The 14,796-nt window shown below is 36.3% G+C and overlaps 1 protein-coding gene across 1 annotated transcript in view; it reads left to right on the top strand.

Annotated features, from left to right (window-relative positions):
• The window catches only part of LOC128695007 (uncharacterized), an 84,918-nt gene that overhangs the window by 49,409 nt on the left and 20,713 nt on the right, over positions 1-14,796 (top strand). Inside the window, exons 3-4 of the mRNA XM_070080933.1 lie at positions 10,087-10,365; positions 12,983-13,237. Of these exons, the coding sequence (XP_069937034.1) occupies positions 10,087-10,365; positions 12,983-13,237 (534 nt within the window). The remainder of the gene's footprint in view (positions 1-10,086; positions 10,366-12,982; positions 13,238-14,796) is intronic.

Raw genomic sequence — 14,796 nt, 5'->3', positions numbered from 1 at the left:
TTTAAGGCTGCATGTAACCTGGTCAAGGTTGCTTCAATTCCAAATAGGAGCCTGTGGGAATGACACTAAAGTCTGAGTATGCCTAATGAGTTGTACTTCCCTCTTGTGTACATGCACTAATGCTCTCAGTGCATGTAAGTAAAGATATATACTCGTCAGAGTAGACGACGTTGGGTAAATAACAAAAAGGCACAATACCGTAAGCTTCTCTCTTTTATGTGCGGGTTATTTGTGTGACGTTGGGTAATTGGGTTTAAAACCTGTTGATCGCACGAGGGTCATTAAAGTTACATGTAACTTTAATGAATTTATTTATTTATTTATTTGAACATAATACAGAGAAGTAAAAAGGAATACAATAAAGTGCTACATGCCAAAGCCCCTTGTATGCAGAGTATTATGGGCTGGCTTAAAATTAACTTAAGATTAACTAAGCAATGATATATTCAGTGGTAAAGCATTATTGTAAACAGATAACAATTAAGCACAAATGAGTATTACAAAGACAGGTCATACGGTCATTTACTGTGTTGCTGAACATTCAGTAGAATGGAGTATTCTGTTAGGTAATGTAATTAAAAAATAACAAAGTTTGATTGGGTCTCGGGTTAAACATTTATGAGATACAATTATGAGAAACATTTATGATATACAATTTGTAAGATAAAATTATTCAGTATTTATTTAGTTATGGGTTAGTAAGTGATTTTTGAGAAGAGACTTGAATTTATAAACAGGTAGTGTTTCTTTTATATTTACAGGTAATGAATTCCAGATTTTAGGGCCTTTTATGTGCATTGAGTTTTTGCATAGCGTGAGATGGACACGAGGAACATCAAAGAGTGATCTGTGCCTTGTGTTATGGTCATGTGTTCTGTTGAGGTTGGTAAGGAGACGTTTGAGGGGAGGGTTTATATCAGAGTTAAGTGTTCTATGTATGTAGTAGGTGCAGTAATAAGTATGGATGTTTTGTATGGTGAGTAGGTTTAGACTTTTGAATATTGGTGGAGTGTGCTGCCTGTAGTGGGAATTTGTTATCATTCTGACTGCAGCCTTTTGTTGGGTAATTAATGGTCTGATATGGTTTATTGTTGTTGAGCCCCATGCACAAATTCCATAGGTGAGATAGGGGTAAATAAGTGAGTGATATAGGGCCAGGAGAGCTGACTCTGGAACATAGTAACTTATCTTCGATAGTATGCCTACTTTAGTCCCTAAAATAAGAATTAAAGTTATCTTTTAGTGTACTTTATATACACCAAGAGACATACATCTCTCGGTGTCTTTGTATATTTTCTTATAGATATCTTATTGCTTTACGATAGGTTTCATCAAAATTGAATTTAGTAAATCTCTGCATGATAGATTATTATTATTATAATCAAGGGGAAGCGCTAAACCCGGAGGATTATACAGCGCCTGGGGGGGCGGGATATGTGGAAGGCATTCAGGCTTAATTCGGGGAACTGGAGCACAGATCCAATTCCCTAAATCAAGAGCCCCTCACCAACATCAAGGAACCTTCATTGAGGGGTCTGCATGATAGAGCGTTATCTGTAATGAAGTTCACTTTGTGTGGTGTTTCCAGTGTACTCTTGTTATCCCTTTGCGCTTTCTTCTACCAAGTCTTAACATAAATGGGTAATTAGTAATTAACTTAATTTGCAACATACTCAAAAGTTTTATGAGTCAGCGAGTAGTAATTTAGACGGTTAATATTTTGATACTTTTTTTTTTTTTACGTCAGAGGTGGTGTTGTAAAGTAGAACACTGCTGATCAAGTCTTAACAACTTCATTCCTAAAAATTCTGATAAAGGGATCCTCATCCAACTTACTGGATTTATAGTCCTCTTCAATCGAAGCTGAATGCCTTCCATTTCCCAGGGTCTATATTACCCATATGGGTTTAGCGCTTCTCCCGATTAATATAAAACAAATTAGTAACTTCACAATCTTCATTCTGAGGAGTGCATTTTTCTCTCGATGTTGATTTTGTTCGAATGATTCACCCTGAGGGTAAACAACCCAGGTTAACCCACTGAAGTCAGTGCCATCAGATTAGTGTACTTTCTGGTGTACTTTAATCCTCATCCCCCATGATGCGACCCACAATAGTCACCTAAAACCCAAGCACCTACTTACTGGTAAGTAAACAGGGAAACAGATTTAAGAAAACATACCCAGCGTTTCTACTAATCAGGAGATCGAACTCCAGTCCAGAGTGAGCTATGGTTGATACAAATTGAGCCACGAGTAATCTGAGTACCCACGAGCACTGAGAGCAACAGTGGATATACACATGCAGCGGACAACGAAAGAGATTTGAAATGTTTAACAATTCGCAAACGTAGAGACAATATTTGTAAATAATTTCGTCTGTTTACGAATTGTTAAGTGTTACAAAAAACGCGATTTCTAAAAGCTTAGAGATCTCCAGTGAATACTAGAAAGGACTGCCCTTCTAGCATCCAGCCTGTTACTGGGTTTTCGTAACAAGTAGTCAGTATCCTTGTCCAATTATCCATTAGAATTCAATAAGAATTATTAGTGCTTCAGGATTACAACTGGTAGGCTACTAACTAGAGAAATTAAAATTTAATAAATTTATTAATTAAGTTGTCTAGGCGTATATCAAATTAAATTAAATTAAATTAATCACAGTAATCAAAATAATATTAATCACTTCTCTCGTGTACAGTATTATTGTGCTGAAAGCACATATCACATTTATAAGTCTTAAGTACCGTCTGGTACATTAAGAAGTAATAAGATATTACAAATATGTACAAGTAAGTTTGTGTGTATGGGTGTAAGTGCTCTAAGTAGTTCGCTATATCTCACGACTCGACTAGACTTAAACAAGTGACTGACAAAGTCCTCACATAAACTAACTTCTTGACCAACTGGCAGTCAGAACAGTCTGCTTGAACAATAAAAAGAATGCTAAGCCCAATAGCAGTATAACAAGCAACTGCGACACAGAATCAGGAACAAGGAGATAATATAACGACACTAAGTAGGGACCATCAGCAGATCCTCCACGTAAGTCACCAAACTCCCATACTACTGAATCTAAGTTCAGCATAAGAAAATCCCCGACTGTGACAGTACACAGATACCAGTACAATTTAGGTCAGAAGCTACAGTTCAGGACCTGAGTTGCTCAGAGTGTCTATGCGACACACAACCTCAGTACAACGTCGAAAATCACTAAGTCTAACAATGTTCTGTGAACAGAGTCCCACAGAACCTACAACAATAATCAGACAGAGACGATCTTCCAACAAGGGCCAATAAGGGAGAATTAGGCACTTGTCAGGAATACGTCCAACCACCATGTGAGTCTAGAGCAGACTGACTACTTCAGGCGAGGTGTGTACACCCCCCCCCCTCCTCGATCTCGTGATAGCTCGGTGGACAGTTACTGCCCAGCAACAATGAGAAGCCGGCAGAGTAACGAGCCACAAGCGATAATTACAGTAGTTAGACAATCAAGACTAGAACTATGAGCACATAATAATATATGAAGGTTACATCCTACCTAACAACATAACTAAGTCAAATAATAATATAAAGCAATATATTTACGATTTAGCTATTATCGCAAATATAAGCAATATAAAATTATATGAAAAGGTAATATACATTATATACATATACATAATATACATCATATACATTGTAACCCATTCAGGGGTTGCAACAACCACCATTTCAGATCTCTTTCGTTGTCCACTGTATGTGGAAGGATTTGATGAAATAACTTTGAAAATGAGCCTAGTGCCCCAAGGTATGGGGAAACATCGCTTAGCTTCGGCTAGACGCCCATACTTATCTGGTAGTCTGGCTCCGTGATAAAGTATTGTGGACTCTGATACAGAGTTTGCAGGTTCGAGTCCTGCTGTGGACGTAGAGACAATGATATATATATATATATATATATATATATATATATATATATATATATATATATATATATATATATATATATATATTATTGTAACCACGAACGAGTGGTATTGATCAATAACAACACTGCACTAGCCAAGGATTCGAACCCATGTTGTACTGGCCTGCCTCATGGTAAGCGAGAACCACATGACGCTTTAAACCACAGGACCACCCAACCCTACAAGAATGGTGCAGCCAGCACACATCTAGCTGTTGGGCCGCCATCCGAGGGCATACAGAGGTGTGGGAGCTTCTAAGCTAATTTCATTCTCATCCCTGTTTGGTGTACTAGCATCACGAGCAGTATTTATATATTATTGTAACCACAAACGAGTGGTATTGATCAATAACAACACTGCGCTAGCCAAGGTTTAAAGCGTAATGTGGTTCTTGCTTACCATGAGGCAGGCCAGTACAACATGGGTTCGAATCCTTGGCTAGCGCAGTGTTGTTATTGATATATATATATATATATATACGTATATATATATATATATATATATATATATATATATATATATATATATATATATATATATATATATATATTTTATATATATAAATTATTGTAACCACGGACGAGTGCTATTTAATCAATAACAACACTGCGACTAGCCGGGGGATCGAACCCGTGTTGTTTTAGCCCGCCTCATGGTGAACGAAAATTCACGACACTAACCGACTGGACCATCCAATCCTACAAAGATCACGCACCCAGCAGACCTAGATACTGTACCGTGACCCGAGGACATGCGATGGTGTGGGTGCCTCAGAGCTAATTTCATTCTTCTCCCCGTTTGGTGTACTAGCTTCCACAAACGGTATATATAGTATTGTAACCATGTTCATAAAAACTGACGGTGACGACAACGAAATGGACTAAATATGACAAAAGATGGACCCGCATTCAAGTACCAGACCTGCTGCCAGACGTGAACCAGACATGAGACGTTTTCCACTACAATGAAATAACTGACCTCCATATCAACTGCACCAGTGTTTAACGGGAAGACAACATGGCAGAAAACCTGATCAACTAAATCTCCAAGGAAATGACAGGTCTGCAGGACTTTTTTCTTCAGTGCCAAACGAGGGAAAGAATTGAGCATTTAAACATGGCTGACCGGCATCCAAACAGCCGCTACTGCCAGACGTACAACTAGCGAAGTGAAATTCTCATCTTTACTGACGTTCATCTGTTGACAGTAGCATCATATCTGTACCACCATCATATCACCTGTACCAGTGCTAACGAGAGGGAAACACAGGAGACATCGTCAAATCAACAGTACAAAACTCCAAGGTTATAGGTCGGATATCCCTCAGTGCCAGTCGTGAGAAAGAAGTGAATAGTTAAATAGTCAAGGTTAATATTTTAGCAGCTGACCTATATTCAGCTGACCAGTGTACAGTGAGAGAATCATAGCAGAAAACGCCAGATATATCTATAAACTCAAGGAAAGTCAGGTTGTAGGTGGCGTTACTCCCCTCAGTGTTTTAAAAATGGCTGAGTCAGCAGAACAGGTCAGGAGACAACAACACCACACAACCCCCGATAAATGGAATTGAGGGGGATTTGGAAGGATAAAACCATGGATTAAACTTTTCTGATCTACCAGAATGGAAAGGAGTTAGAAGTTAATTGGGGAAGCCAGACTGTGAAGTGAGATGGGAAGGGGAGTGTGTAATAAGGGGTTAACTGTAAGGGTTTTGTGAAGTTAAGGGAAAAGTGAGCAGTGAAGAGGGTTTTGAAGAGGAAATTTTACTAGTAATTCAGTGGTGATTGCTAAAGCAGATACTAAGTGTACTAGGGACTGGAAAAGAGAAATAAATATTATTGTATATGAGTAAAAGAGCGAAGAGTGAAAATGGCAGGCATTAGGGGGGTACAGGCTGCCATAATTATATTTATATTTCTTCTTCAATTCCACGAAGAAAGAAATCAGTCATGGGGGCTGGAAAAGGTGAATGGAGTAACAGCGCCCTGGACAGTAAAAGCCCAACAGTTGCCATCCTACCAGAAAAGTAAATGTCACTATCGCCGCAAGGTATGGCAACACCGCATACCCAAACAAAAACAGTGGCACACAGCTCTTATTGTAGCGCTCTTAAGTGGTGATATCCAAATTAATCCAGGACCTCAAACTATTGTGCAGAGGCAAAACAGACAGATAATGACGGTCTAGTAGCTAGGAATGATAACCTTAACTCCATATGTAATGCATACATAGGTCAATGTGAGACAATACAGCCATTATTATCTCAAACACTACCCAACAGGTGCATACACTGTACTAAAGTACGCATGAAAAACAGAAAAGGCACCTTATGTAAAATGTGTAAAGGGTGGGTGCATGATGGATGTATGTACAATTATAGCAACGGTGCCAGAATTCATTTTGTGTGTAACAAATGCACTTTAACACAGTTACCCTTTAGCAGTGATGACATTGATTTACCTAATTTTAATACAAATGACCCATTGCCATATATTGATGATTATGATTGTTTTATGAAAACAGGCCTTCACTTTATTCATGTCAATGCAAGATCACTTCTTCCTAAATTGGCAGAGATTAGGATTCTAGCTAACAAAATTAGGGCGGCAGTTATAACCATCTCTGAATCTTGGTTGGATGATACGGTGACTGACGACGAGGTCAAAATAGATGGTTACAATATAAAACGCTTAGATAGGAACAGAAAGGGTGGTGGAGTATGTGCCTACATTAGAAATGACTTAGCTTACAACCCAAGACCTGATTTAAATAACAATAAACTGGAGATTCTATGGTTTGAAGTGCTGCTTCCCAAGACCAAACCCATCTTAGTAGGAACTAGTTACCGCCCTCCTACCCAGGACCAGTTCTTAGAAGACTTTTCCAGAGTCTTGTCCGGAGTTGAAAACAATTGCGAGACAATAATACTGGGCGACTTCAATATCTGTTTTCAGCAGCAAAATAACGGGCTATGCAAAAGGTATAAGCAAATTCTAGGATTAAATAGTTACACTCAACTAATTAATACTCCAACCCGGATCACACAGTTCTCAGCCACCCTAATTGACCACATACTTTGTAACCGCTCTGAGAACATTAGTCAGTCAGGCGTCATTACCACAGGTCTTAGTGATCATTTCATCATTTACTGCACCAGGAAAATAACTAGGGATAGGATAGGCCTACACAGGACAATAAAAATGAGGTCAACTAGAAACTACAGTAAAGAAACACTGGTAAATAGGCTACACAATTGTGACTGGACAGAGATAACAAGTTGCAAGGACGTAAACGATGCCTGGGAAAAATTCAAAACAATGTTCACTAGCATTCTTGATAATATTGCACCAGTTAAAGAGGTTAGGATTAAACGAAGAACTGAACCCTGGATGAATACTGAGATATTAGATAATATGAAATTCAGAGACCAGCTGCTAAACAGATTTAAAGCAAACAGACAGGATATTCCTCACCCAAAGGGTGAGGAACAGAGTACAGAGACTTATAAATGGAGCAAAGGCAAAGCACTACTGCTCAAAAATTGAAGAGTATAAGCATAACCCCAGAAAGCTCTGGGAACAACTAAAACAGTTGGAGTATAGCCATAAGCCAGTAGATAGGTCTAACATAGTACTCACTATCGATAATGAGGTATGCCACGAAACATCTAAGGTGGCAAAGTGCTTTAATTCCTACTACACATCTGTTGCATCAACACTAGTAAGTAAACTACCAGCTGCATCAAATACCTTTAACACAGACTCTGATAAGTTTCAAACATACTATACCAATAAAGGGGTAACCCCAAACAGTTGTCAACTAGTAAGTGTATCTCATGACTTTATTCAGAAAGAACTAAGCAGGTTAAACCCAACTAAGAGCACAGGCCCTGATAACATCCCGTCTAAGTTCCTAAAAGATGGTGCTTCTGAACTGTCAATCCCTATTGCTCACATAATAAATCTATCAATCACCACTAATACCGTACCGGAGGGGTTCAAGGAGGCCAGAGTTACTCCTATCTTCAAGAAAAATAGTAGGTCTGATGTAAGCAACTATAGGCCTGTTAGTATACTCAGTATAATATCTAAAATTCTAGAGAGGGCGGTGTATTCTCAAGTAGTTAAGTACCTTAATGACAACAACATTCTCCATAGCTATCAATCGGGCTTTAGAAGATCCTACTCAACCGACACCTCCCTTATTAATCTGATGGATTACCTGAGAACTGAAATGTCAAAGGGGAACCTCATAGGTATGGTAACCTTAGACCTGCAAAAGGCCTTCGATACTGTCAACCACAATATATTATGTAATAAACTTCAAGCTATCGGTATAGGTTCTGTAGACTGGTTTAAGTCCTACCTTAGCAACAGGAGACAAATAGTCAAAATCAACAAAACAGAATCAGAACCCCTGCCGATAACATGTGGAGTTCCCCAAGGTAGTATTCTGGGTCCCTTATTATTCTTATGTTATGTCAATGATATGCCTATCAGTGTCAAGTGCAAACTCCTACTGTATGCAGATGACAGTGCTCTGTTAGTGTCAGGTAAAGACCCACAAGATATTGCTAATGTTTTAACACTGGAACTGGAGTCCTGCAGCAAATGGTTAGTAGACAACAAACTATCATTACACCTAGGGAAAACTGAAGCCATTCTCTTTGGCACGAAACATAAACTGAGAAGGGTAAATAATTTTAATGTTCAATGTAATGGGGAGTCCATCACTTTGGTTTCATCAGTAAAATATTTGGGAATCCCCTTTGACCCATGCATGTCAGGAGAATTGATAGGGAACAGTGTAGTAAAGAAAGCGAATGCCAGAATGAAGTTCTTGTATAGACAAGCACAGTGTCTACCTACTGAGGCTCGCAGGACCCTATGTCTAGCCCTTATACAATGCCATATGGATTACGCTTGCTCTTCATGGTACTCTGCCTTGACAAAAAAACTGAAAGATAGACTGCAAATCACCCAGAACAAAATCGTAAGATTCATCCTGGGGCTGGGACCAAGAGAACATGTAGGCCAGGATGAATTACAGCAGTTGGATATGCTGAATGTTGAAGACAGAGTAAAACAACTGAAGCTAAATCATGTTTATAAAATTGCTCACAAACAATGTCCAGAATATCTTGCTGTCAATTTTGTCAAGGTTGGGAACCAAAGCAATCATAGTACTAGGGGGAGAGAGCACAACTTTGTAGTACCCACAGTCAGTGGACAGGCTTCAAACACCTTTTATTGTACAGCAATAAAGGAATGGAACAGACTGCCCGCACATGTCAAAGCCAGTCATAGCATGAACCAGTTCAAGAAGAGTGCCAAAAGGTGTCTGATGAATGTAGCTACAGAAAGGGAGGGGAATGATTTTCTATTTTTTAGCTAACATACGTGTAAATTTTACCTTATTCCTTGTAATGACCCTCTTATTATGGAGGCTAGTAAGTTTTCTAAGGCTCTTTTGGTACAAAATTATTAATTTTTACATTAATGTCAATGAAGAAAATATATCTTTAAAAGTATAAGAGAACAATTTAGAAAGGACTAATTTTAAATGAGTTCTTGCTAATTGACCAGTTTTACCTATTTGGCACGATGTATATATATATATATATATATATATATATATATATATATATATATATATATATATATATATATATATATATATATATATATATATATATATATATATATATATATATATATATATACTCAGTTTCCCTTAATTGCTCCTTTAGTTTTTATATACAGGAAAAAATGCAGCCTTCATAACTTTTATGGAGTGATAGGCTTTAACATTAAAAAACACTCAACATAACTACCTAAATAAAATTGTTCCCTCGAGGGAGGTGTCATGATGCCTGTGACGGGCTCTTGATCCAGGGAGAGAAGCTGTCTTCCCGTTCCTTGGCTCGAACTTCATTGTTAACTGTTCAATACACGCTGTATAAGCACTACTGGTTTAACGCTTTTCATGTATTATAATACTCTTTAAATTAATGAACAAATTGTTACTACACCACCTTTCAAATGAGCTGAGGTAAGATTTTAGCCTCTAAAATTGATTAGTGTAAAAAAAAATACAATGTTTTGCCTGAGATTCTCTAATAACTTTTCTTTTCAGCTGAGGACGCTTTTACACAGTCTTCAGTTGCTTACATCTTGGTTGGCCAGAAACTGCTGGGAGTTGTCCGTTTACAGGTTGGGTCTTTCGACATAGTAAAATTGAACTCAGAAGCAACTTGCTTAGAGAAGAAAGCATCTACAAATATAATTTATATTTCTTACACTGGCACAGTTTCGACAGTATCATTCTGTAAGAATGAATCAAACACTGCTGCTGGTCATTCTGATTCACTCGACATCTGCAGTCCTGCAATAACTGAAATAACTACAGCTACAGGTAATTTTTGTGTCAATATCTGCAATATAATTTTCATCCTAAGTATTAATTAAAGACTATCACCTATTAAACTTGACTTTAGATATTCTTAATTTATCGAATAAATGCTACCAATCTATTGTTAATCAAATTTTACACTTTTCTTTTAATTACTTATTTATATATTTCCTTCAAAAATATAAAAATCAAGTTTTAATTTCAAATATTTTCAATATTGATACAATTATTTTGCGAACATGAATTTTGAGGAAAAGGGGAAGAGAATTTTCAGACAACATTAGTGATAGTTACAACAGTTGTTAGGTAAGACACATATGCAACAGTTAGGTATCTTTATTTCTAAACGTTTCGCCTACACATTAGGCTTCTTCAGTCTAGTACAGAAAAGTTGATAGAAGCAGAAGATACTTGAAGACGATGTAATCAGTCCATCACCCTTAAAGTTTTGAGGTGGTCAGTCCCTCAGTCTGGAGAAGAGTATTGTTTCAGACTATGGAACAATGCTCTTCTCCAGACTGAGGGACTGACCACCTAAAAACTTCAAGAGTGATGGACTGATTACATCGTCTTCAAGTCTCATCTGCTTCTATCAACTTTGCTGTACTCGACTGAAGAAGCCTACTGTGTAGGCGAAACGTTTCGAAATAAAGATACCTAACTGTTGCATATGTGTCTTACCTAAACAACCTGTCGGTATTTTATACCATTTTATTGTTCAGTACAACAGTGTCAGTAACAGTGTAAATAACAAAAAAGTGAAGACTGATCATTAATACAGTGGGATACAGTATTATATTGAGTTAGAAGAATAATGATAGAGTTACAATACTTATTAGCAACGGCAGTAATAATATAGATATATAAATAATAATGATGATAATAATAACTGTATATTACATATTATTGTAAGGAATTAATAAAACTTAAAAAAATAGATATGGAATGAAAAAAATGTTGCAATGTGAAATTTTTCAGATGCCTGAAAAAGGAAAATTAATCACCGTTAAAACTTTCGTAATGAATATCCGCTACTGTGTCAACTCCTCAAACTGAATAAAATGAACTGAATGGGAGAATTAATTAATTTTGAATTGTGAAAGTAAATAACCCAGAAAAAAAATAATTCAGCAGAATGAACCATGGGTGAAAAATCCATTAAAAAAAGGATACGTAAAAAACCCATAAAAACTGTGTTAATAAAGCTGATGAAGTTTTAACTGGCCACTAGGACATGACAGACATGAGTTGGTAAGATGAGAGATTAAGTCTAAGAACTGAATAATAATTTCATATTGTATATAAGCTAGGTGAACAGTTTGGGTTCGAAAATATTCATTGACCTTATAAGTTGGAGTAAATGATATTAAAAAAAGTGTGTATTACTTTATTGCTCACAATTATTGTCCCACACAGTGTATAACTTTATTACAGTGTCCCACACAGTGTATAACTTTATTACAGTGTCCCACACAGTGTATAACTTTATTACAGTGTCCCACACAGTGTATAACTTTATTACAGTGTCCCACACAGTGTATAACTTTATTACAGTGTCCCACACAGTGTATAACTTTATTACAGTGTCCCACACAGTGTATAACTTTATTACAGTGTCCAACACAGTGTATAACTTTATTACAGTGTCCCACACAGTGTATAACTTTATTACAGTGTCCCACACAGTGTATAACTTTATTACAGTGTCCCACACAGTGTATAACTTTATTACAGTGTCCCACACAGTGTATAACTTTATTACAGTGTCCCACACAGTGTATAACTTTATTACAGTGTCCCACACAGTGTATAACTTTATTACAGTGTCCCACACAGTGTATAACTTTATTACAGTGTCCAACACAGTGTATAACTTTATTACAGTGTCCCACACAGTGTATAACTTTATTACAGTGTCCAACACAGTGTATAACTTTATTACAGTGTCCCACACAGTGTATAACTTTATTACAGTGTCCCACACAGTGTATAACTTTATTACTCATAATGGTTGTCCAACACTGATACAAGTGTTGTGAGCAATAAAGTTATAACTTTGGGAACTCTGTGGGTAATAAAGGTATACATTACATCTTAATGTTACCTCGTCTACCCTATCAGTATTTATATAACATTGCAGTTCTAACTTCATTAATTAAAAAAATTATTGACTGTAATGGTACAGATGAATCTCAAAGTAGGAGAGAACAGAGATTATTATTAATATTGTACTTCTTCTTCTTCTTCTTCTTCTTCTTCTTCTTCTTCTTCTTCTTATTATTATTATTATTATTATTATTATTATTATTATTATTATTATTATTATTATTATTACTATTGTTGTTGTTTACACCAATCAGTGCTTCGCTTCTGGCGAGAGAGAAAGGGAGAGAGAGAGAGAGAGAGAGAGAGAGAGAGAGAGAGAGAGAGAGAAAGAATGGGGGAGAGGGTTGGACGTGGGGAGGGAGGGGAGGGTTCGGTTAGTTTCAATATATACATAATTCAAATAACCAGATAAAGTCCACAAGCTCGTTTCCAATAACTAATTTTACTGATCTGAACACTACTAATGTTTATGAACATTGTGATGATTTAAATATTTCACTTGTTTAATTCACAGACTTCGATACAAAGGCATCAGAGTTAACATACACTGACAGCGGTGCAACACTAACAGTCACATTCCCTGGCACTGGCACCTATGACCTGGTTGTCATGAAAGGCGATTCAATAGAAAACGTTGATACGGCTGAAATCGAGCCTACAGATACTGCCACGACTAATATTGATATTTACAACAAGGGAGATGGAATTCATTTTCTTGCAGTTAAAAAAGATGATAACTCATTAACAAAAGCAGATGTGACCATCACAGGTAAGACTGTAGAGTATTTATAACATAATTGTAATAAAATATTACATCATCAACAATACATATGCTCATAGTTATGCTACTGACTGGATGAGCAAGATATTAGTGTTATCATGAAATCGATTGTGTTTACCGAATTCAAATTTTAAAGTTGTTTATTCTAGGAATGTTTTGCAAGTGTCCAGAGCGAACACTACTCTGTTCTCAGTCAGTGCTTTGATACACAATAAAGTTTCTCATAAACATTAAATATGTACTGGATAGTGAGCCTCAGTTATTTAAATGGGGGGGGGGGAATCCTAGTGATCCCGTTTTTACAAATAGGGTACAATAAGCAAAACTCTTAAACCTCCGCACGTTTTAACATTGGGATCAACATCTGACACGTTTCCTATTTCTGACAAGCGGATATATATATATATATATATATATATATATATATATATATATATATATATATATATATATATATATATATATATATATATATATATATATATATATATATGCCGTGCGGAATATGTAAAACTGGTCAATTAGCAAGAACTCATTTAAAATTAAGGCCTTTCTGAAATTTTCTCTTATACGTTTAAAGATACATTTTTTCATTAATGTTAATGTAAAAAAAATTAATTTTGCACCAAAAGAATCTTAGAAAACTTACCTAACCTTATTATAATAAGAACAATTAATTTTAGCCTAACCCAACTAAATATATTTTAGATTTGTTTACAATAATTTAATACTAAACAAACATAGTGAAATATATTTTTTCGTTAGGTTCAGAATGATTTTGGCGAATTATTGTATACACAAATTTTCGCTTGTCCTATATGGCAAGATGAACGTTGCTATTTAAGCCAAAATCGCAAGTTCTACCTATTCGGCACGACACACACACACACACACACACACACATATATATATATATATATATATATATATATATATATATATATATATATATATATATATATATATATATATATACACATATATTGGCAGAACTTGCAACACACCTAAAGCCAATAATAACCCAACAAAAAGCCGCAGTAAGAATAATCACTAAATCCCATCCCTGGCAACACACTTCCCCACTCTTCATAGATCTAAACTTACTCCCTGTTCAGAACATCCACACTTACTACTGTGCAATCTATGTCTACAGGACCTTAAATTCCAATATTAACCTTGACCTAAAACGCTTTCTTGATAGTTGTGACAGGATCCACAGGTATAACACCAGATACAAACATCTCTATGACATTCCCCGTGTTCGACTAAACCTTTACAAAAATTCAATGTATTTCAAAGGACCTAAAATCTGGAACACCCTACCTGAAAACTCTAGAACTGCAGACACATTCATCACTTTCAAAACTACAGTTAGAAAACATCTTATCTCCCTGATCCACCCCGGCAACTAACTACATGATAACCACCTGGTGGTTCACAATTACACTCACTCACCCACTGACTATAAACCCAGAAATACTAATCTTAATCTTAAAATAATAAATCCTAACTAGTCATAAGCTTGCCTATGATACTCCAATATAGAC

This window comes from Cherax quadricarinatus, unplaced genomic scaffold (genome assembly GCF_038502225.1).
Source record: "Cherax quadricarinatus isolate ZL_2023a unplaced genomic scaffold, ASM3850222v1 Contig1283, whole genome shotgun sequence".
NCBI classification, from domain to species: domain Eukaryota; kingdom Metazoa; phylum Arthropoda; class Malacostraca; order Decapoda; family Parastacidae; genus Cherax; species Cherax quadricarinatus.
This window is presented reverse-complemented; position numbering and strand designations above follow the sequence as displayed.